At 39.6% G+C, this 24,919-nt stretch overlaps 2 protein-coding genes and 1 long non-coding RNA gene across 26 annotated transcripts in view; 2 read left to right on the top strand and 1 right to left on the bottom strand.

Moving 5' to 3' along the window:
* PKP4 (plakophilin 4) overlaps positions 1–1,462 on the top strand; it is an 88,944-nt gene extending 87,482 nt beyond the window's left edge. For all 7 annotated transcript variants that reach the window (XM_038181759.2, XM_038181761.2, XM_038181758.2 and 4 more), the window contains one exon: positions 449–1,462. In XM_038181759.2, the coding sequence (XP_038037687.1) occupies positions 449–697 (249 nt within the window). In that variant the 3' untranslated portion in view covers positions 698–1,462. The remainder of the gene's footprint in view (positions 1–448) is intronic.
* On the bottom strand, positions 820–24,639 carry LOC119717423 (uncharacterized). Of its 15 annotated transcripts, none has more exons than XR_011810673.1 (8): positions 23,841–23,986; positions 22,205–22,289; positions 20,103–20,234; positions 10,766–10,871; positions 9,874–10,669; positions 9,374–9,450; positions 3,548–4,750; positions 820–3,282 (listed from the first exon to the last, which is right to left on the bottom strand). It is a non-coding gene; the product is annotated as an uncharacterized lncRNA (long non-coding RNA). The 15 variants fall into 15 exon arrangements; XR_011810676.1 differs by having other exon boundaries at positions 820–2,249; XR_011810666.1 differs by lacking the exon at positions 820–3,282 and having other exon boundaries at positions 3,547–3,784; positions 4,589–4,750; positions 23,841–23,984.
* The window catches only part of TANC1 (tetratricopeptide repeat, ankyrin repeat and coiled-coil containing 1), a 114,478-nt gene continuing 113,551 nt past the window's right edge, over positions 23,993–24,919 (top strand). For 3 of the 4 annotated variants that reach the window (XM_027458198.3, XM_072040998.1, XM_027458197.3), the window contains exon 1: positions 23,993–24,151. In XM_027458198.3, the coding sequence (XP_027313999.3) occupies positions 24,008–24,151 (144 nt within the window). In that variant the 5' untranslated portion in view covers positions 23,993–24,007. Of the gene's footprint in view, positions 24,152–24,519; positions 24,863–24,919 lie in introns of those variants that run through there. The other variant, XM_027458204.3, reaches the window with a different exon arrangement.

The raw sequence follows: 24,919 nt of genomic DNA, 5'->3' as shown, positions 1-24,919 counted from the left end.
CATTTTAAATTTGTTATTTGGCATTACCATACTTAAAAGTACATAAGTTATTGCCAGTTTATTATTTTGTTTTCTTTTTATAGTCACGTATTTTAGTGACTAACCATATTTTGTTATGGTTGGATCTGAGACCAGTTTTCTGACAGGTGTTTTTGGTAGCTATGGTCAGGTTCTGTATTTTTTATGGATGTTCTAAAAATACTACTTTTGGAGAGCTACTAGATTCCTAGTGAGTGCAAGAGGACTTAGAAGTTTTTCCTGCATTAGATTCATTTAAACCTTAGCTACATTTCACGGAGGCTTGAAACCTTTGTTATTGTCATCATTGGTAGAGCTACACTAAACTTTTTAGGGAAAGGTTGTGTATAATGCATGAAATGTTTGAAAACAAATATTTTCTCTGTTAATTAAATTTTGAAAAAATATCTTTCTTCCACTTTGTCAACAGCATCAGCAGTTGTATTACAGTCAAGAAGATACCAACAGAAAAAACTATGATGCATACAGGTTATATTTGCAGTCCCCACATAGCTATGAAGACCCATACTTTGATGATCGAGTTCACTTTCCTGCTGCTTCAGATTATACAACACAATATGGACTGAAATCAACCACAAATTATGTAGACTTTTATTCCACCAGACGATCTTCTTATAGAGCAGAACAGTACCCAGGTTCACCTGATTCCTGGGTGTAGCATCAAAGGAAGAAAACAGTGTATTTCTCATCTTGCTTGAGAAGAAATGGAATTGCCTCATTTGTTGCTTTGGTAATGAAATGTGAAAGTGAAATAAAAGAAGGAACAAGGAAGTGTTTTGGTTTTGGAGATTTTTTGTTTTGTTTTGTTTTTTGTTTTGGTTTTTTGAGTGATGAATTGTCAGGAAGAAAAACTGGAAGGGATGGATTTTTTTGCTCTGTTTAGATGTTAGGTATAATTACTTGTAGTTCCTGTAGTCTGGTGAGGGTGTGGGCGAAGTGATGAAAGGTTTGAGAATTGAGTAAAATGAATTTGGAAAGTGCGTAGGTCAGAGCAAATTAAAGCTGATTTTTTTTTATGTGAATAAAAGTCTTGTTCTGATAGTTTGTACAGAAAAAATAAAACGGATGCCCTTGTTTTATTGCTATTACTAAATGTCAAGATTGTACGCTATTACGTTGTGTAAATTTCTTTCATTGGTGTAAATATGAAAATGCCATGTTGGTTTAAAGTGCCATCCATTTGTAATGCAGTGTGTCATTTTAAAAGGAATTTGAAACATCATGCACAAAAAGAAAATCCAAGAAAATGTTATAAATTAAAAAAAAAAAAAACTTTTTAAAATTAATAGTGTAATTTTGAAGCACAAAGTCTAGTTCAGTATATCTACACCTCTCCCATTCCTTGCCTATTTCATAAAAAACTTCACTGCCATTTTCTATGCACATGGAAGAACAATAAATATGGAAGTCTCATCCATGGAAAGTTGTTCCCTGTTCTTTTTATTATTATTTTCTCTGTGTGGTATTCAAAAACAAATACCATGAATGTGAAGTCTGATCATATGTTTTAAGCAGGTTAAACATATCAAAACCACTTTGGCCATTCAACAGTGCATATATTCCAAACTTGTCAGTCTGGCATACCAAGGTGTGAAACTATGTACTTCCCTTTATTCCCTAGACTAGGATTTATTTTTTTTTACTTTAGATGCAGGTAATCAAGATATTTCAGAACTTTATCATGTTTTCTTCCCACCACTTCTCTATTCCTCCCCTTCCTTCCCCTCAAAAAAATATCTTCTTGCTTTCAGAGAACGTGTAGTCTCCACGAAGGCTAAATTCTCCTTGGATTTATTTATAATTCAAATAATTGATTATTTTAAGTAACTACATCATGTACTTTCCTCATGCTGCAGAATCTCTTAACTTCATAGTGTTCATAATTATTGTTCCCCATCGTTGCAATTTTCTTCACTTTCTAATATTTGCAAATATCCTGATTGCATCAATGAAATGATAAAAGGTAAGCAGAACTGCTCCAAGTTTAGATAACGAGGCAATTTTTCCATACTTGGTTGGGCTACCTCTGCCTCCTGATTGTACAATGGGTAAGAAGTTAAGGGGTAAACAGCCCAGTGAAAGCAACAAGTTATATCTTAACTTTGTACACAGCTATGACATTCCCCAATGATGGCAGTGCGATGTGTTGTTGAGGGTTGGTGCTGTGCAGATTGTGCCCATTCTTTCCTAGTAGACTCATTTTTTTTTTCCTGTTAAGGTAGAAAATAGTTTCTATTTACTTCAGCTTGAGATTGGCCAAATTGTTCTTACAAGAAGCACTGATCTCACATCAGGTTACTACTTTCAGAGTCATGTACAAGCTTTGCTACACAGATTAATGCAGATCAGCGTTGATTACCTGGTATGCCTATTACCTACTAAAGGTGAGCCAAGTATACTTGGTTGGTATTTCCTTGTCCCAGGAAAATTTAAATTAGCTGTAGACGATACAGTAGAGACTGACAGGATCATAGTCTGTTGTATATATAGAAAATACATAGCCTGTATTTTCTTTGAATCCGCTAATACCTCTCAAAAAAAAACAGATAATCAATGCAATATAGCAAATAGCTCTATGAAGGAATGATTTTTGAGGTTGTTCAATCAAGATCAAAAGCAACAAGACTTGGGACATCTGTTTCATCACATTCATTTTCTTTTGTTTTTACTAGTCTTACTTGTTTATATATTTTTACGCATTATATCTTGGTGCTATACTCATTAAAATTATTAGGTTGGTTAATTTCTCTTTACATGCAGTTTCAGACAATGTGCAAAAGTGGAGAAAAACGGGGCACAGTTTAATTTCATTGTTCATTTTCACAGTGGAGTGGTCTGTTGCAAAATGTCAGGAGCATAAATATAAGGCAATTTTTTTTAAATCCACTGTATTCACAATTTTGCATTCAGATTGATAAGCCAGTGAGGAAGATAAAAGATTGTTTAACTTTCAAAAAGTCCATGTCTTAAGACAGGGTAATGCTGATTTGGAAGTTAAATAGTAATAGCACCCTGGAAAATGTACTTCTCTATTTCCATAATTAATCTGCAAATGGACTGAAAGAACAAGAACTGAACTGTATCAGAAGCAGGGAGTTAAATAGTTTAATATTAGAACAGATTGAGAAGATGTACAGTGAGACTCAACAGCAGCCTTATGCTTTTTCTCTTAGGTAAATAGCTCCCACGGAGGGCAATGAAAAGCAGCACTGACCTCAGGGAGGCCGTTATGCTCACTGAATGCTGGAGAAAAATAGGAAACAAAGGCTTAAATTAACATCTCTGTAATTCCCTATCTTGGATGGGGGAGGAGGGGAGAAGTGTCACAAAATAGGATTAATTTCCTTTTAATGCATAACAGAGTTAGGATTATTGTTTAAGTGGCCTCAAAACATAAAAATAAAAATCCAGACCCTGATCTTTACTCCTGCCTGCCTAAGAAGTGTCCTCTGTGAACAACATAGGAAATGTAAGTTATACGTGAGTTCAGAATGCTCAGCTACCGTACCTGGAGTTTTAGTGAATCAATACGATCCCCTTTCCTCAGAGGCTGCATCTGACCTTCTGACCCCAGGCATTCGCTCTGGTCAGCTGGGATCTTGGCTGCGAGCCACTTCTGCCTGACCGGGGTGTCACTGCTGCACAGAGTCCCCTGCAGCTCAGCTTGCATGTAAGTGCTGCAGTCTTGCAGTGCCTTCTAAAATTTCTCCTACATGCTCAGACAGATGCATGTTTTGGCAACATCCTAAGAGAAAAACAGAGCAACTCCACTTACCATAGCACACAGATTTAGGATAGCTCCTAAAACATTAATTCAAGAAACATGCGTACAGCTATTGCAAGAACACCTGGCTGTGGCCTGACAACATCAGAACAACCTAATGAGTACATGTGAACTGCCAAGTGAAATGAAACATTTATTTGCCATACCCACATTACTTTACGGGGTAGCCAAAGAAGAGAGACATGGATGAGCCTGAAAGGAGCAGAGATGAGCTAGGCAAAAAAAAATGTTTGCCTGAAGGGAAGACCATAAACATTCTAGAAAAAGAAAAAAAGAAAAAAAGAAAAAAAAAAAGGGTCTTCAGACTATCAGTGCTGACAGACACTTGTTTAGTTGAAGAGAAGACATCCAATGATAGTACTCATTTGTACATTTTGTGTTTGAGTTTTCGTAAGACTAATAAAAGGTGACAATGTGAACATCAATTTAATTAAAAAAAAAGCAAAAACCTGGGTTTGTGGCCATGGGTAAATTAGGGCAGCTGTGAACAATAATAAATAAAGGGATGAGAAAGAAAGCTGTCATCCTGAGAACACTGGAGACCCGACATCTCTCATAGGTAGCACTGGGCAGAGAACCTCGAGGAAGCTTTACACGGCTGCACAAAGCGACACGAGGCTGGTGCTAGGACGGCTGGCCAGGGCCAGGGGAAATGCTCTTTACCAACACCCAGCCCATGATGCCTGGGAGAGGCACACAGAGACCACGACAAGAAACATGCAACCCTTACAAAGGTTTGCCACAAAATCATTTATATATAGATACCTCATAGCTGTTAATTTGTATCTTCTGTGAGGAAAGGCTTCATTTCTGGCTTCACCACTTCTTTTACTCCATCAGTCCTTGGAACTGGATGATTATTGAAGCGCGGCTGCACTGCTGCTTTGAGCAATGTTACTTAGAACTGATCAGCACCTGGGGAGGAGCCTTTCCACCATTCAGATTTAAAAAGACACTCGTCTTCATCAACAAGTAAATGGCCCTTTTTGGCAAAGCAGAGCTTGAAAATAACTAGCATTGAGCCAATGCTGTGCCTGACTGCCTTCCGAGCAAACCTTGTCCTCTGCAGGCTGTGATCAAGCTGAATGCCAGCACAAAGACGGTGGCACTAGGCATGGGCAGACTTCCAGAAGTCTAAGATCTACAGGACTATAAACAGGCTAAGAGGAGAAACTGTTACGTTGCAGTTGTGCAGCAGTTGTGCTCTGTTATACCCTGTAGCACTAATTCAACAAATTAAGAATTCAAACTTGGTTAGGCCAACTGTACTAAAATTAGGTACTTAAACTTTTACATTGTAATGTGGTCTCTATTACAGAGATCATGGGGGAAAAAAGGAAAAGCAGGAATTTTAAAGATGATCTGAGGTAACTAGGAGAATGTATGACACCTTTTGAGGTTCATGGAGATTGCTGACAGGAATAGCAATATTTTTTTCCTGTGCCTTTGTTTCAGACACAAGTAGCTTCAGGTTGCTGGGATTTGAGAATGGAAAAACTGACTGCCATTTATGTGTAGAATAAAACTTTTTTTTCTTTTTTCTTTGTTTTTTTTTGGCGAGTGTGGCATTCATGGGTAGCAATCATGATGTCTTGAAAAATATGTTAGCTACATAAGCTAATTTCTAAAAAGTTTTAAGTTTTTTTTTTTTTTTTTAAATGTGTACAATGACTCATTTATTCAGTCTTCTGCTGTTTGGATAGTTCATTCTACATTTCCTAGCTCATTCTACATTCTACAGAAGCAGTCTTCTTGTCTGTTTATTCAGTGTACTTCCTGATTAAATGTTCATAACCTTGTGAAAAAGTTGATGATGGCTGGGTGAATTTAACAAGTCATCCAGAGTCAACCATATTTCTACATTAGACTGCCCAATGTGCATTTAAAAGAATTTGATGTTTCACTGAGTCAAACCAGGTTATATTATTATTAATAATTTGGAGATTAGAGAGTTCAAGTAAAAAGTTATATTCCTGTGTGATTCTGTTAGTAATTTGAAACTTGCCAATTTCAGCTGATGACCATGGAAATATTTTTTTCTAAACTAAATCCATCTCCCTTTCATCCCTGAAGTGATCTGATTTTTTAAATAAATTTTTCCAAATCTTAAAAAAAAAAACCAAAAGCTTGTCGTTTGTTACAAATTAAATCATTGGTTCTGAGTTCAGTCCCTGGTAATCTCATTTTTTGCTTTAGACATTTATAGGTTTAAATCAGCAGCACCTAATCATTTATGCTTCAGGAAAACTGGAATTATAGGAAGTATGAACATGAGTACAGCTGTGTTGAACTACCACATAAGGTGCACAAGTTTAATATCAACCATGAGCTTTCCATTCCTCAAGCTCGTGAACAACTCAAAGGTAATATAGACATAGGTATTTCCCCACCAAAGAATTTAGACTCCCTAGACCTAATATTTCTAATATTTCTTCAACTCACACTTTTAAACGGAGACCAAGTGAAGCTGAGCACCCCTTCTGCAGGCATCACTGCTACTACTAAAGCCCAGTGCCTTGCTCCAGACAAAAGGCACATTCCTTCCCCAGGCTCCTTCCAGCTGCTGCCAAAAAGACAGCAGCAAGCAGGGCCTGAGCATATTTGACATACTCCTCAGACTGGTCCACAGGACAATCTCTCTTCATCTCTGCTTGGGTAATTATTTACTGCCACGCTAAGGGAATGTAGAAGAGAGCCATGCAACTGATCCCTTCAGCCACTAAACAACAAAACACACAGCAATTTAGCAGAGTTCTAAAAACAGCACCAGGGATCCATAACATCTTAAAGCATTTGTCTGCAGATGGGACTGTTGCCAGCATGGTCAAAATTACATCGCATGCTTGTATGGTGAGCATGATCATAGTTAGCCTTTATTGATTATGACTTTTAGCAAGCTTATTAGTGATGTTCCCAGGTTGTTACTGTAATGTGACAGCCATTCATGTTTTACATGGACAGTTTAAAAAAAATAAAAAAGCTCACAGCAGAGCTTTGATTTGTGGTCATCCAAAGCAGCTTAGTGCAAATTAACATTAGCTCCTCTTATATATATTCTTTTCCTAGATTGTTACTCTAGGTCCTGAGGTGTTCTGCTTTAATCATATGGATTAAACATTTTTACATCTGTTTTTATCATGTGCTACTACATTACATTAAGAAAATCCATTAAAATAGGCCTCTTTTGTCTGAAGACTATGCAGTTAAGTCTGTGTGTCTCATCAACACCTTTGTGCATTCTGTCATTAACCTTCAGGAGGGAAGATGATAAAGAAAATGAGTTTGCTAGAGCTTAGGTTAATGACCTAACGTGAAATACAGAGTTACTAGAGATCATGAAAGCTTAAAAACATCAAGAGAATGAAAACAAATCTTCTGAGATTCTTACTGAGATTTATCTTTTTATGTAGGACACATTAAATTTAGTCATTAAGCAGATTAAGAATAATTATTGAAATTCCCAGTATGTAGTGGTCATTATGATAAGTATCTTTAAGTTTGATATAAATCACTTTCTCATTTGCTTGCTTTATTTTCATCGTTACCATTCACAAAGCTTTTTGTTGTTTTTTTTTTTGTTTGTTTGTATTTTAAGAAAATATCAGAGCAGCAATCATATTTATCGCCTTTATGAAAAAATGTAATATAAACACAACCCAAATCCCTCCATGGAAGGAGATCTGTCTAGCTCCTAAGGCATATGTGTTTTACAAATTTTATGTTGGGATATTTATTTTATCAATGTATTTTTCTCCTCTTCTTATTTTAGTTTGATCATCAGACTATATTTTCAAGTGTTTTTCCTCTGATTAATAAATAGCACAGGGATTGAAAATAAAGGGTTGTGTCAAATAGGCTGTGAACTTCTGGACTTGGTTACATAAAATTATCTCCTGTGGGACAAAGTCAAATTAAGGGAAGAAACCAAACTAAATCTACTGTTTCTGTACTGGTCAAAAGACTGTCAAAAAATTATTTTGTCTTTGTTGTTTTTTGTTGTTGTTGTTGTTTTGTTTATTTGTTTTGTTTTTAAAGCAAAGTAGTCAGTGTGTTCTGAATATTTTTACAGGTACAATTAATAACCTGCTTTTAATATGACAAAAATATGCAGCAGTGATTATTTGTTTTAAGCTAAATTAAAATTTGGCCATGCCTTTCCCCATAGGAGCTGAAATATTATAGAAAAGGATACGGTTAGCACAGCATGATCAATAAACATACATCTTCACTAATTCAACGTGCCAGTTACAATCTAAGGAGGAGGAAAGGGACATGCAGTTTGAGGAGTACATGGCAAAACAAAATGTGGGTTCTTTTGAACTGCATGGAAAACATACCCATTCTTCATCTTTTCAGACAGAAAAAGCTTATCTCCACAGCAGCTGTAAAGAGCATTGGAATACAGCTTCCTGTTTCTGCATAAGGACCAGCAAATACCTCATTTTCAAGCAGATAAAAAGAGGAAGAGGGATTGTGCATAAGCCTTAAAGTACTATTTGTTCCAGTATAACACCGAGGCTAGCGTTCAGGGACTACTGCATACAGATAGCATTCACATACTTCTAGAAAACTCTCCTTCCATTGGAACCAGCCTAGTTGTGTCAGTTTTGAGCAACAACTGCAGGCTTCAAACCAAGGCTGATTCATTCAAACTGCCAATTTTCATTTATAAAGAACCTTTCTAAACACAGGCAGCAAACAAAGAATATACAAACACAGACGGCTCACTGCTTTTCCCATTTCTGTTTTCTCGTAGAGACAGAATCAGCTCTCACCAGGCAGATGTCATGGCTTTCTAGCATCCACATATCAGTCCTTGAAGCCAGGAATTCTCTCATCAAAGCCATATGTTCTTCATTTCCTATTTTTTGACTGTCTTCCTACCCCAAATTTTCCCTACCATTGTGCTTATACGTTCCTAATATATCACACTTAAAACCAAAAGAAAACAAATTGTATCTTGACAAATAAATAGCGCATAAAATACTAAGCACAGCCAGCTTCTGTGTGCTCCACTCCACCCACAGAGCTATGATTACGATTTTACATGCAGGATTGAAGAACTGTTGAGAAACAACACAAACTACTATTTTCCTCATGCAGTAAGTGACCTCTTAAAGAGAACTCGTTGTTAACCAAAGCACTTGGAGACTAAACCTTTCAATGTATGCCCCTTTTTCTACACTCAGAATACCAGAAAATGTATGCTCTTTCCATTGCCCAATTTAGCAAAAAAAAAAAAAGAAGCAAGGCCACAGCATAATTTAATTTCAGGATAACTATGATTTTCCCACTTTAAAAATGTCCACATTCCAGGTTAATGAAAGGACTTGTCTGGTCTGAAATTTCTTCTCGATCCATCAACTGTCTTGTATTTACACCCCAAAACAGTAATCAGATAATTAAATATGATTTACAGCCAATGGGTTCTCCATACTGATTCATACCTGAGCTTGTAAATGATAAACCACACTGGCTTTCTTTTTCACTAAAGCTGAGATACCTGCTTTCTTATTTTTAAAGTGCAAATGCTTTTTATGATTAACTTACATTCTTTCCAGCTCTTCTTGGGCAGCATCCTTTTCCTCTGGCTAAAAGGAACAGTGCATCAGTAGACTTCTGGTCTCCTGTTGAGAAAAGACAAACTATCCACTCTAAAGCACAACCACTCTAAAGAAAAGTGACCATGCTCAGCGGGATTCCAACACTCTTGCATGCCCTACAACTGGCAGGCAAGTTATGATGAGTTTTGTAAAGTTGATGTTTGCATGTCTTTGTATAACCAGCAGCATCTCGAACAACTCAATTAGCAAGACTCGTATGAATGCTTGCTCTTGTCCCTATGCAATTCTTTACAGACATCCATGGTGTTGTCTAAGAAGAAAGGGCTTCAGTGAGCTCAAAACCAATGACATGCTGCTTCAGGAAAGAATGTCTTCAAAGTGACTTACAAGCAAAGTCACTGTGCTGTATTTTTCTCTAACAAACTAAGCCAGATGAGATAGTCACAGCACCACACCCCCAGGTGCTGGCTGGCCAAGCCCACTCACCAATGCAAAGTTTGTTCAGCTGAACTTGTTGCTCTCGTGGCAGTAGTTCCCAGTACCCAGCGAGCATAACCAGAGCCATGTCACAGCTGCTGATGCTGCGTACCCTCATGCACCTCCACTGAGCCAGGGCAGCTTGACAGGAACTGCTGGGGCAGCCCTCATAGCCATACCAGTCGCCAGAAGATGAGACTGCCAAAATTCCTTCAGTTCACATGGGATAAACTCCTCCCATTTTGCCAAGCAGACTGCAGAAAGGGAGACTTGAAATGGCTGGGTGTTGTGAGCCTAGACCTACAGCAAGAGGTCTGATGCCTTGTAGGCCAACTTTTTCAAAGGAATCAGTTGCAGAGGCCTCAGGCCCTGCTCTGAGTACTGAGCGATGTTAACCACCTATTACAACCATTTTCTGTGAAGCATTTTCCAAAGCTAGAACACAATGTGCCTACAATATGTATGGCATTATGGAGCCTGTAACACCTGACCATAATATTATTCAATTTATTTTCTGTCACATTGCCAGGAGAAGATGTCAGTGGCAGAGCGGTCTTCACGAAACTCAGCCATGAACTTGCAGGAAATTCTAAACTGGAGCATGCTGCTGGCTGAATTCTCTGAGCACCCTGCTGTTAGCTGAGGATTTGAATAGTGTCAGAGTCTGGATCCAAAACTCGAGGTTTTATAAGATTTGCACTTCTGATCATCGAGGCAGATTTGAAATTGATTTGTCAGTCACTGAATCTAGGAAATGCAAGACAGAAAAACGTCCAAAGGTTCAATTTCTTTCCCAGCCAAGCCCCTAAAATATGAAAGTGTAGTATAAGGCTGGAGTATATAAAACACTGTTTGCAGTGTGATACTGCTTCTTGTTAAGGAGAAGACCTTGAGCTTTTACCTCAGGCAAGACTAGATCAGGAGTAAGGCAATGTTCAGAGCATTCCTGCAGGGGATATGGAGAAACATCTCTTCACACACATCGCGGAGGTGGGAGGAGTCATAGTCTGCAAAGAAAAATGGAAATCTGCAGCAAGATCCTTCATTTGCTTACAATTACCATCACAGAGGTATGTTTTACAATTTGTTTCTTCATCCAAGGATGCCATTATGTTATTAGAGATTTGAAATACCTTATATTTAGATGAATACAACCTACAGAGCATTCATCAATTTTAAATGTACACAGTTTCAAAAATATTAAGTTTACTTTTTGCTCTTATTAGGTGTTCCAGGGTATCAAAATAAATAAATAAATAAATATGTGTACTTAGCTTTCTTTATGGCATTTTAATTAACAGGAGGATTGATAATTATACCATAATTAGACTTGCTCATGCAATCATCCTAGCTATGCTATTTTCATAAAACCTAATCAGATGTGTTTAAAACTGGAACATTCTAGAGGACGTTCAGATTAACCCAGAAAAACAATTCTGATAAGCTTTTGTGAATATGATGTCGGACAATCAAATCTATCATCAATTATATAGCTTCCCACACCAAACATCTAATCTGAAAACATACTGGGGAAAAAAAAAAAAAAAAAAAAAGACTTGCAAAATAATTAGCAAAACTGACAGACGTAATACAGTGATACACAGACATAGATCAGGTACTGTACAAACAGCTTGATCCATTAAGCCCCTCCTCAAGTCTGTGTGGGACTGTGTCTGCACAAACCTGGTACAAGTTTCAGTAAAATATCCGGAATAGATTATTGCTTAGGGTAAATGTGACTTTCAAAAGCCTGTCTCCTCAATTTTGTGAATAAAACAGGGAGACCTCTGAGACTTGTCTACTTTAATTTCAATCTGCCGTAAGCATGATTTCATTTATTTAAGCATTTTAAAATAGTCAGTGCCTAAACAAAGCACTCGCAGTGTTGCAGCTCTAAGACTTTCTATCAGATATTTCAGCAGCTAGAGTCTTTATAAAACCTGTAAACCACCTATAGATTAAGTGCTGAAACACAAGAAACTGAAACACAGTCATACTTTATTTTTCCCTTAACTTTGTATGTTACCAAGGAAGGTGCTTGAAGGAAAATAATTAATTCAATCTTTCTAACTTCTGCATATGTTTAGTAAGTTTACTCAAAAAGTAACTCAATGCTTTGTGAGGTTTTAGCATAATTCAATATGATTATTTTACCCCCTCTTACTGAACAGTTACATGCTTTGTATAGCTTTCTGGTAAGAATTAAAAAAAAAAAAAAAAAAAAAAGCTGAAAAACTACATGCTTTAATTCTTCAGTGTCTTAAAGCACTCTCAAGGCTCATGTTTTCCCACGCAATGACTTACATCTGGGCTGAGACCAAATTCAGAGTCCCAGTATGGATATAGCACTTTCTAAAAAGATACTGGGCATATGAAATCAGAAAACCCTCCTATACCAGCAAACTCAACTAGAATGCATTACTTAATAAAATGCAGCGAGTGATATCAGTCAGTCTCATATGTAAGTAAGTGTGGTGTTTGACATGTTATTTCTGTACCACGCCCTCCACTTAAATGCGAATTCTACAACAGAGCCTACTGCAGTAAATAAGCTTCATCTGCTGCTTAAATCAAGTTTTAATATTAATTGTTTTGATATTAAAATGAAAATTAGCAAAGGCCTATTCATTATAATATACTATCACTCCTCTGTACACAAATGTATGTCAGGTATCCCTCTAGATCAGAGAACAGCAGGCTCTGCTGAATCAAATTTATATAAAACTAAATTCAAATGAAGGAAGCCATAAAATAAAACCTATGGAAAAGCATTATGTGTTACATAATCCAACCTAACACAACCTTTCAGAATTTGTCTTCCTATTACTATGTTGGTCAAACCTGGGTCTCATTTGTACTAGTCATAATAATCTTTCAAGGGCAGAAAGGTAAAATCGTAGAATCACAGAGCAGTTGGGGTCAGAAGGGACCTCAAACCCACCCAGCCCACTGCTGCCATGGGCAGGGATCCCTCCCACCAGCCCACAGAGCCCAAAGCACCACCCAGCCTGGCCTTGGGCACTGCCAGGGATGGGGCAGCCTCAACTTCTCTGGGCAGCCTGGGCCAGTGCCTCACCACCCTCTGAGTGAAGAATTTCTTCCTAACATTTAATCTAAATTTCACCTCTTTTAGTTTAAAACTGTTCCCTTGTCCTATTATTAGTATATTCATTTTCAAAATGAAAATAGCCAAAGCATAAGCACCGAAAAGTAAGCAAGAGTCAGAAAGGTAACATGCAAGATTGAGGATCTCAGACTGAAATAAAAAACTCTTCTAATGTGAGCAAGTCACAAGACTGTTACTTAGATGCATCCTTCAGGCCCTTGTCATCTTACCTTGTCATCTACCTGTACAAAAACACCCCCCACAGTGGTAGGTGTGTGTGGAAAAGCTGCCTTGTTTCTTGGACAAAATAGGGTCACAAAGGTCAGTGGACAGCTGCAAAATGTGGAATTTCAGATCAGATCAGCACCATCATGCTAGAATAATTACAGTTCATGAGAGAAGGAAAAAGCATTTTGGACAACTGCATTCAGTTCAGACTAGTCCTTAACTTACATTGATTTCACTTATCTCATGATATTTGTATGTTGCGACTTTTGCTCAGGAAAGTAATTATCTGGCTGGAGGAGATTACAGAATACAGAATACGCAGACTAACACACTTACATTGGACTGTGGTATGTGTCTTACACTAAAGGAAGGAGCGGCAAAACAGGTTACAGTTGTGTAGGTAATTTGTATTGCACATCAATCTGTCTCCTCATATGTGCAACTGGAAACGCTGTAATGACAAAATGCTTTTATAAAACACCAATTATGAACTCAGGGACACCAGTTTGGGAGCTATACCTTTAACCCACTTTGATTCTTGTTAAATACGTAGCTTTTATAGTATGGAACTCAGTGCAGGCTGTTCTAAAATACAATGCCAGTAAGAATAGCAAGAAGCTGTTCAGTATATCTCAAGTGACATGCTGGCTCATGCAGCCTAACAGTTAAGACAACAGTTTCCCTTGTCTGTGGAACCTCTCCATTTAAAAATAAATAAATAAATAAATAAATAAATAAATAAAGCAAAGTTGAAAGAGAAAGTTGAAGAATTTGTTACATCTGTAAGCAAGCTCTAGAAGGGGCTGTGAGGACAAGGAAAAGTATCAGAAGAGGAATGCTTTGTGGAGTTTGATAAAGAGAATGCAATGGCTTCTTTAGGATACCATCATGTGTAACTGCCCACTCCATTGCTGAACATGGGCATTCATACACAATGCTAAGGTTTTGGTTCTCTTTATAAGTTCAAAGCATTTCTTTTTGCTCAAAGTGCATAAAGAGATAACTTGTCTCGTATGCATTATTTGAAGATCCGGGGAGTGCTGCCACAGAGCCAGGGCAGGCAGGCTAACATGGACAGATGGAATTTCAGGTGCTGATCACTCACTCCCCTTCTGAACAGCGGCCAGGAAAAGCGCACACCAAGGCAGCGTTTACTGGGAAGGTATGCTGCTAAATTACAAAAATAGAAAGAAAGCTCTTGCTGCTGTGGTTAGTCTAGGGAAAAAAGTAGTTATAAAAGAATGCAATGGGTGTGGCAGTAGCTAATAACAAGCCGGGTCACAAAGCTGTCTGGTACAGATGCCTGTAGGCAGTTTGCACAAGGAGCACTTACCCACCACAGGAAGAAATGAAGTTTAACCGCTCATGACAGAAGACATCAACAGTGCTGTAAAAAGCAAAGCAGTCACTGCCCTTGAGAGAGTAGGGCAGTAATGCTTCCACAGACATCCCAAAGGCAGGACAAGTGTGTAAAGTCAGCCAGTGCCCTGGTCTTAGCCATGAAGGTGACCACTCCATGAAAGAGTCCAAGGGTGACCACTCCATGAAAGAGTCCAAGGGCAGACCAATAATTGCAGGCACTCCATAGCCTTACTACTTCAGGGCACCCTAAATACTGGTAAACATCTTTAAACATACCATTTCTATTTCATGTTAAATGTCTCCTTGTGGTCTGTTCAACTTTATATGAATTACATGAAAAAGAACAGTTCAAGCAGCAGGATACTTAGTGAGATAATTTCTAGCTAGTTCTTTAAGGTATATGTAGATTCTTTTTTCTTGACTAGGAGGAGTATGAAATGAATTATATCCAAGTGCATCAGCACAAAGCAATTACACATTATGAGAAGACATTGATCTGCATTAGGACTAAATGCAAAAGACCTCCTGCTAATTACAAAGACTCATAACCAAGTCACAGCACTGAATCACAGTTCATTGACTATGTCCTAAAATTATTCAAATAGTTAAGTAAATCCAGAATCAGCTGGTGCTTCCCCAGATTGACCAGAGAGGTACAGGAAACTGAGATCATATCACCTGAAATGCTGACTGTTGACAATTTTCCCTCTGCATAAAAAATCAGTCCTAATATATGAGTGCATAATATGGGAACAAAATATATATTACTCCAGCCTGGCTGTAAATTCCCCAGCACTGCTATTGATCCAGATCCTATTTAAAGCTGCTACTCATTCAGAGAGGTTACTAAGATGTTGTGGAATAGATTTATCTAATTCCAAATATTGTACACAATTATAATCCCAAACAGTGAAACAGGGATAAGGCCATTCACTGACTGTCAAAAAGGCATTTATTTTGAACCTGTCTAGCTTGCTGACATTGTTATACATTCAGACAAAGGTAACTAAGAAAGAAAATCTTTTGCATTTCATTGGTATGCTAACCTGTAGAGTCCTCTGCTCATGGCTGACATAGGAAGGCCTACAAAGGAAATTCCTTTATAACCCAACTGCAATATCCATCCTGTTCACCAGTTATGAAGTTTGACAATGAAGCTTGTAAAAAAGACTAAGAAAAGCCACTCTCAGATGTTCTTTTTCAAACTTTTCCCACATAACAAGTAAACTTCTGAGACCATTTGCTTGAACAAGATTGAAAATGACACACATTTGAGAACATACCTTAAACCTAAGAAGGTAGTTCAGCAGAGCCTACTGACTTAACTAATTGCTTGAAAATGTACGTCACTCTGAAAATGCCGTCTCCATGTATTATTTTGCAGACTAGGCTGCCATGCATTTTCCTTTGCATCAGTGATTACCTTCCTAATCTAAGTGGTTTTAAAATAATGTGCAAAATACAGTGGCAGCTAATGATCATGAGCATAAAAGCTGTTTGGACCAATGTTTCAGAAGTTGTTGTGCAAAGAGCCATAGGGACAAACATATTAAGATGAAGATTTCTCTGTAAGCAAGCAGCATGAAACTTCCCTAGTGATGCACAGGGGTCTAAGCTGTGTACTTTGGAAAGCCTCTCTGTTACAAGGTATGAAGAGCTGGGAAAGCTCTTTTCAGCTTGCCGGCTCTCTTGGTCCTACAAATGCTAAAATCCTCTACTTCTTGACCACCACCTAGCGGTAGCTTGTCTATACATAGTTACATCTATGAGCTTGTGATACACTTTTTTTTCCCCACCAATATAGAACAAAAAAATCCTTTCCTGCACTTTCCAGGCAACATGTAAACAAGATCACAAGAAAGATGTGCTTTCCCAAGACTTCCACAGCCTGCAACCCAACCTATTTACAGATTCCACATGACTAGGCCTATACGCATTACTGCTGCATACATGCTGATCCAATTCGACAGTCTGATGGGGAAAAGAGAAGGGTCCCTTCATCTCTGCTTCCTCCTCCTTGCCTTCCGAGTGACTGGCACCTCAGCAGATATACACAACAAGCCACTCTGTACAACAGTGCCTTTGAAAAAGCTAACGGGGTAGCAACTAGAGAAAGACTTGAAATTTACTTGTCCTCAGCCTTGACCCATTCACTCAAATGACTCAAGACTGTAGTCTAGCTCACAAGGTGAATGTCCCCATAATAATCATATGGTTATACCGAAACTAATTCTGATTCTTCAACTTTAGCACTGTTGAATAACTTTTATGACATTCTGTGAAGACTATCAATCATAACGTTTTCTTTTTGTTAAACTTCTATTTTTATTCCTCTGTGTATGTACAGCAATCACATTTCAATGCCATACTACTACAATGTTACCCCTGCTATAAACTACAACCATCCAAACCTGAGCAGGGGCAATTCACAATTCTCTCCCTCCATTTTCCAACTTATTAATGTCCTTCCAAGGATTATCACATAATCACTACTGTTTCAGAAAGTTGCTCTTCCAGCAGCAATTCCTGGAGAATTTGAATCAGTTTCTACCCCCCATGAAAAAGGTACATTTGTTGTTGAGGCTGGGTTGGGTATGAAGTCACATCTGGTAAAGGATTACCATCCAATTGCCGAATATGACGTGCCCTCTAGTGGCTTGTCCTCTAACACTTGCGTTGTTTTTGTGCACTTACTCAAAGTAGGTATGAAGACAAGTCATTTGCAGCTGCCTAGCTCCAAGGAGCTCAGTGTCACTTGGCACATAAACCAATAACGATATTAAAAATATTTTGCTTTGCTTTCATTACTTACCATTAAACTCTGTTTTCAAGGACAAAGGCCCAAAGCCATGATCAAGGGCAACAAAATACAGGGAATTCTCATGTTTGGCCTTTAAGAACCATGCCTGTATCTAAGGAAAGAAGAGTTACGAATATGATATGTCAGAAATAGTGAAGTCTGCAAGGGATCTCATACTGCTCAGTGTGTTGCAATTGAATTACTAGAACTGATTCACTTTTTCTTTCACCCAATGATATATATATATATATGTATGTGTGTGTATGTATAGACGAGGATATTTAGGTGGATAAATCACATGATGACAAAGTTTAATCTTTCTAGTCATTCTGCCAGCAACGTTATTTTATAACCAAAAACTACCCAGAAAGACATACCTTCTCCTTAATGATATTACCCTCCCCTGTCCAGCACTATTATTCAATGACTGGACACTTTTTCCCCTGTAGTCTATGAAAATCTTGGTATCCCCATACAAATCAGGACCTGAACTTCTCAGATTTCCTAGACCCACTGGGAAGAAACAGGGTAAGCTGTGCAGACATGCAGCCAGACTTCCCACAGATTTTGTAGAAGGCATAATATACGCACATGTAAACAATTACAGCAATATAAAAATCACTGAATATATGGCTGCCTTCAGTAATTGGTCTCTTCTATGCTTCAGACACTTAACAATAATGGTCTTTACAAAACTATTCACCTTTACTCCGAACTAATACAAAGAGACAATACAAACACAGGACAGAGAAAAAAAATATATTTAAAGCAATAAAAAATGTATCACACACCTGCAGCAGAATCATTTTTGTTTCTGCCATGTTCTTCTAGCATCTAAAATAGCTACACTGACTCAATTGAAAAATGTACTACCTATCTGTGACTGTGACTGAGCTTAAGAAAACAGAAATAATAATAAAAAAAAAAAAACAAAAAACAAATAAAAAAAAAGGAGAAGAAGAGTTATGAATAAAACCCATGATACATCAGAAGATATTCCATATGCCTATATGCTGAAGTGTCTGTTTTAGACCTGGTCTATGCCTGGTGTATAATTTTGCTAGCATCTATTAGCTAGATTATATCAAGTAATCAGACTGTCCGCTTGGAAAGACGTTGATTCCTGATTCTGCCAAGTAATTTTGTGAGACTTAGCAATCAGGTAGTAACTTGCTTGTGGAGTGCATGTTCTGAAAGAGAAATTGTCACGAAACATGAAAGAGCTCCAAAGCACTGAAAGCACTGCTCAAAGACAATTCCTATAACTCTTGTCCCTTTACCACAATCTCAATTCTGTGTCTTCCCTCAGGCATGCCTCCATTCTAAATTAAAAAACAAACACACACACACACACACAAAATAACACCACCAACAAAACAACAAGAACTTTCTAAAAATATGTATAACCACTACAACATAAATTCCATTCCTAATTACTACCACTAAAATAATCTATCCTCAGTATCAGCTAAATATCTCTGAAGCCTCATATCTTTGTGATCAGGACTTCAGTGGAGATAGGACTGAGAATGGCAGGAAGAGATTTCAGCTGCACTATCCTGTGGTCACATTCATTCCTCCCACATAGACAAAAAAGTATAATGATCTCCAACAAAAAAAGTATAATGATCTCCAACAAAATATGAAAAGGAAATAAAGGAAAGTGTTAAATAAAACCAAATTTACATATCCACGCTGATGTTGTGTAATTTTAATAGTGCTGAGTGTTACTTTTCAAGAACAAAGTTTTCAGACAAGCATTATGCAGGTACGATTCCCATTCACAGCAGCTTCTGGTTTAAACATATAACAAGAGATGGAGATAGTGTAAACATCAGAAATAAATAAAAAGAAAGTGAGTGGAAGAAAAACAGAAAAAAAAATGGTGAATCATACCTAGTATCATAAGAAGTCTATGACATCAACTTATATTTCTTGTTTAAACCAAGTTCCAAAGATTTTCACCAAAAAATAAAAATAAAAAATCTGGAATGACGTACAATAGCGCTAAACTTTTGTAGTATTAGTGCTTTAGGCAACACACCAAATCCATATTACATGATTGCCTTATCTGATAAGTTATGCACCAGCTCCTCTCCAAACTATCTGGTAAAAAACATTTTCTTTTACGCTGGATATATCCTCTGATTAGCCCTCATTAGCAGGTTGTACAACATCGCTTTCATTTTTGGACTCATGATTCCCCATTATGTGACTAATACAGCCTGGGTCAATGGTTCAATTTGCCCCTGTGGGTTTAGCACTAAAAGCATAGACTCATGCCAGATGACCCACGGTCTGGATGTTAAGGGCATGAAGGGGTTGTCTATGAGACAACGCTCTGAAAAGCCAAGTTTAAATATCCAAACCAACAGATCCAAACCTAAACCTGTTTGGAATTGCCTTCTTTTAATCAGTTTTATAGCGTTTGAGGAAGATATCACAGGAAGCATGGATGAGAACTGTAAGGTTCTTATGCCTTATTGGAAATACTGTTTTGGCTTTAACTCAAGCTGTGAAGGACTTGTATTTTGTATTGAACTGTGCTCATAGACAAGGGATGGAGATGGTTACCTCAGTAACACTGCTATCTATCATTTTAAGCAGAAGCATGAAGCCAGTGTATATCATTATTAGGTGTCATGGTATCCAAAGAATCCAAATGATTCAACTGTCAAAATCCAAGTCTGAATTGCGGGGACTGAGGGAACACTATAATGGAGAAAAGAGTTTGACACTGACCTGCATGCAAGCTGCAGCAAGGTAAGCAGGCGCACATGGATTTTCCAGATTCTTCTGCTCTCCTTGCATTATTTATTTCAATTTTCGCATGGTTGATTTTCTTCTTTATTTTGCTAGCAGATTCAGCAGCACCTGGGAGAAATTCATTTTCCTATGTGAATTCTGAGTTCACTCCTCCAAAAGTAAAAGTAGGCTGCCTCAGCACATTAAAACAACTGCTATTTACAAAAAGTACCCACCAGTGGGGGATATGTCTGATCTGAGTAGATAAGCTCTAATGAGACCTTAAATTTGAAATGAAAGCACCGTGGACAGGAATGACTAACACAACTTTCCAAAATATGCCAAGAGAGAAATACACAAGTTCGCAGCTCTTTTACAATGCCTGCCTGAGAACTACGCTGCTGTTGGGAGAAGGAATGACATAAGGATTTATTACATTTGCTATTGCATGTGTCAGCTTCCGGGACTGAAACTTATTGACAATATCTAATAGTGATGAGCATGCAAATAGAAAAAAGAAACTTCTGATACTTAACCAGCATAAAGAGTTACTGACTTAGCTTCATTTGTCATTGCTATTAGCAGAATGCAGAGAAAAAAAATGCTGTATTATCTTAAGGATCTGTTCCCAAAACATCTGATTCAGCTCAGATACAAGGAGGGTACCATAGCCAAGCTCATACAAATACACTGAAAAATCAATATGGCTCTGCTGAGGCAGAGTAACATTAATATGAAAATCCTTAATTACTGAACAAATACTTCTGGAAAAGTTTCTTTTGTTATTTCTCCTTCAGATCATCTGAAATAAGTCATTTCTCCAACCAAAAATGTCATCACCCATTTTAAGCTAAATATTTATTGGCAGAGACATGCAGTACTATTGGCTTCAATATTTGCAAGGTAAGATGCTTTTCTAGGGAGGAAATTGCTGCATACCAAAGCTATTTCCTGCCTCATACAGAAACGAATACGTACAGAACTGAAATATCAAATAGATCTGTTTTAGATAGGATGTCCTTTAACTTTTTCAGCTCTAAGAATCCCAGACAACAGTAGTCATCCATCAGGGTTGCTGTCAAGCTATAAATCCATTCTGTTTTCTTATTACATGTTCTCTTCTACTTTCTTTTCTACTTAAATTTTCCCTCATGATTCCACTTATGTCTTTTTTTTTTTTTACATTCTCACCTTCCTCTTGTTTTTAATTCTTAAAATCTAAGAACAAGACAATCCCCAATAAATCACATAATGAACAGTTTTTTTCTCGTTTGTTTTTAGAATCTCTAAAAGAGCTAGTTTTTGTGACAAAATGTTTTGGCACAGCAGAGCAGAACATGTTTACAGCATATGAGAAAAATCTTTGGCATCACGTGTTATGGTTTCAGCAACTGCATGTAGATAAAATTAACACAGTCTCATCACAAGATACGCAGATTTTGCTCTTACTCAGGCAGGGTTTATACTTATATGGAATATTGCGGCATGATAAAACAGCAAGGGGTGGTAGTACTCTAGTATTGTTTTATATCGTCCTTCTCCAGCCCACAGAGGCACACTGAGTGGAGTAGGACTCACCTTCTACTCCACCTGCCCACCACCTTGTTTAATGCCCAAGGGCCTGAAGGTCCCATTATCTTAATACAAAAGATCACCATCACTGACAGAGTCAAGACAATGACGAAACGCAATGAAGGTGTCTTCATCCACAACACAGTTTACATCATAGATAGTAAACATTAGAAAATAATTCCTTAATGGAATTTTTAATTTTAAATACTGAAAATGAAACCATGAATATATCCCATATAGACAGTTGCAGATTTGGACATGTCTACTTCCAGCTCTTATATTTCATTGAAAGGTTATTATAATTAGACATTTTTCTTGGGTGATGTTATTACTACAGAAGATATCTTTTTGAACAATGCTATTTCTACATGGGATGAAACAGGATTAACTACCATAACTCTGGGATTATAAAAATCACAGAAAAAAAAATCAGAAAATCTTACTGATGGTACGGTTATTTTAGAATTAAGTACTAATCATGCCAACAACATCAAATGGAAGAAGAAAAAAACGTTAATGAATGCTACCTTTGGAACCAGGTCCTTTGCTGTTTTGAGCAAGTGCTTCTCTTCAACTCTCACAGAGAATTGCAGTAACCATACTGCCTTGATACTGGTCTGAGGCAATAAAAACGGTTTAAGAAACACTCTAGCTTTTTGGATGTCTTCACTGTCAATGACAGTATTTAAGCAGAACACACCATATTCATTAACACTGTAACTAAGTTTTATTATTATTGTTGTTATTATTATTATTATTTAAGAAGGAAAATAAATTACAATAAAATACACATGGAAAATTATCTGAAGTCATGCATGAAACTGATACTTGTGCCATCAGTGCTGGAAAATTCTTAGCCAGAGCCTACCACGACTAATGATGGCTATTTAATATCTTAGGCAATAAAGAAAAATAACAGATGTTTCTTATTAGCTGCAGGTTGGGATGTAGTTTTCAGTGGCATAATATTTTATCACTCATGTTTCCTCCTTGAAAATTCATTTGTTCACGATTAGCACAAAAATCAGTTATTTTATGAAGAGGCTCTGATAATTAAGGGCAAAATTATGGTGCTGCTGAAGACAAAGGAATTGTGGTCAAAGACTTCATTTCATATGCTTTCATATCACGATCTTAAAGCAAGTGATCTTATTTGCTTTAGCACTACAGCTCTTTTTAGTAAAATCATATTTAGGCTTTCAAAAGTGAACTGAGATTTTTTTTTTTAGTTGTATAGGCTGATTCTGACCTTATTGGTGGACCAGATGCTTGTCCAGAGAGGTGCTACACAGCGAGGCAGGGCCCCAAAAACAGCTCCCCAGAAAATCAGCCCCTGTTCTCCCACACCAGTGTGGAAGAGAGCAACGGGGCTGAAGCTGGATGTTTCTGTGTACGCACCAGCTTCAGCAGCTCCACGTTGCATTGCAAACTGCTGGAAACAACACTTCCCTTCTCCCTGGTGTTTCCAATCCCAATACACTGCCATAATAGAGAGGGAGGAGATAACAATAAACCTCGGGGGAGGTTTATTGTTAATGATAGCAGATGGAAATCCACATTTAATGATAATTTCAGCTCTTTTTGGCTGACTTTTTGTCAGGTCTCATTAGATTGTCATTGCTTTCCCTCGTAATGTGTTTGATGAAGAGTCTGTGACAGAGGTTGGGGAAGCGTCAGCTTTGCCCCTTGTTCTCTTGCACTTGCCACCTCGGTGCCGTGTGTGGCACGGGACCCTCTGACACACGGAACAAGCAAGAGCACCAGTGCCAAGCCGCATGTCAAATTTCCATACCAGTAACTTCTTATTTCGTAAATAAAAAGTAAAGACGCTCTGAATGTTTCTTCAGTCACCCCAAGGCACCCACCCCGCGCACCCCACTCCGGAGGTGGCTGCCAGCTACGAGCAGTGAACGACAGCTCTGCTATTAACTTCTGTCCAGGCTAACTGGGTGCCCTGCTTTTATAATTCATACGTTGAATCTTTCAGAGGTCTTGTTTAAGCTGACAAATTTCAACCTTTTTTCCCCAAAGGATTTGGAAAACCTGTTGACGGGCGTCGCTGCCTAAATTCGGAGCGGAGGATCAGCCACAGGGGCTGACAGCACAGGGAGCCGGGACACCAGCCGGGACACCGGCCTGCCCCTGCCGCTGCCCCTCCCGTACCTCACGTCCTTCCCGTAGCCGCTGCCTCCCTCCCCGGACGTCCCCGGGCCGCAGCCTCGCACTCCGACCGCCTCTTTCCCCGCGCCTTGCCCCGCCGCTGCGGGCCGTTACGCTGACAGACCCGGGCGGGCCCCGCCGCGCCCCGCCCCGCCCCGCCCCGCCGCCTCATGGGCACCGCCTCCGGCCGGCCCAGCCCTGCTCCGCCTCACGGGCCCGCGCGAGGCCGCTCCCCGCCGCCGCTCCCCGCCCGGCGATGGTGCGCACGGGGCGCCTCGCGCCCTGCCCGACGGCGGCCCGGCGGCCTCCTGCAGGTAGGGGCCGGGGCTCCCCCTCCCCTCCCCTCTCCCTGCCGCCGCCGCTCCCCCGCTCCGCGCCTGCCTTGTGGCGGCGGCTCCGCGGGGTCTCCGCCGGTCCGGCCGCGGGCGCCGGCGCAACCGGTGGTCTGCGCCCCCTGGGGCGCCCGGGGCCGGAGGGGCTGCGGGGCGGCACCGGCAGCGCGGAGCCGGGGGGTGCCCAGAGGCCGGGGCAGCCCCGCCCTGCCCTGCCCTGCCGTGCCCTCCCCTCCCCTCCCTGCCGTCCCGGCCGCTCCCGCGGGGCAGGACTCGTCCGTTTTCCCCCGCCTCCCCCGCTTGGGCCGGCCCCCACGCCTCAGCGCCGCGGGTTACCTGCGCCGTGCCGTTGGCCCTGAACTCGCTCCGAATCGGCCGGAGCCGGGCGGGCGGGGCTGCTGCCCTCCTCACCGGCCGGCGGGGGGCGGCCGGGTGCTGCGGGGCGGCCTCCGCCTGCGGCTCGGCTGCGGCGAGCTCCGTGCGAGCTCCGGGTGCTGCCCGTGCGGGGCCGGTGCCTCAGCGGGCAGCCCCTGCCCTGGCTGCCTGGTGTCGGTGAGCTCCGGGCGCTGCCCCTCGGAGCGCTGCCGCGCGGGAGCAGCCGGTGCCCGAGCAGTGCGGGGCGTGGCCCATCTGTCTCATTTTACCCCTCAAATGTCTTTTGCGTTCTCAAGAGCTTAGTCTTCAAGCATGCTTGTACGTGTTTGTGAGGTAACTTCTTTTGCAGCCTCGCTAGCTGACTTCGCTAGGCCT

The sequence above is a fragment of the Anas platyrhynchos genome, chromosome 7 (assembly GCF_047663525.1).
Source record: "Anas platyrhynchos isolate ZD024472 breed Pekin duck chromosome 7, IASCAAS_PekinDuck_T2T, whole genome shotgun sequence".
In the NCBI taxonomy this organism is placed as follows: Eukaryota; Metazoa; Chordata; class Aves; order Anseriformes; family Anatidae; genus Anas; species Anas platyrhynchos.
Note: the sequence above shows the minus strand (reverse complement) of the source record. Positions and strands in the feature narration are given on the sequence as shown.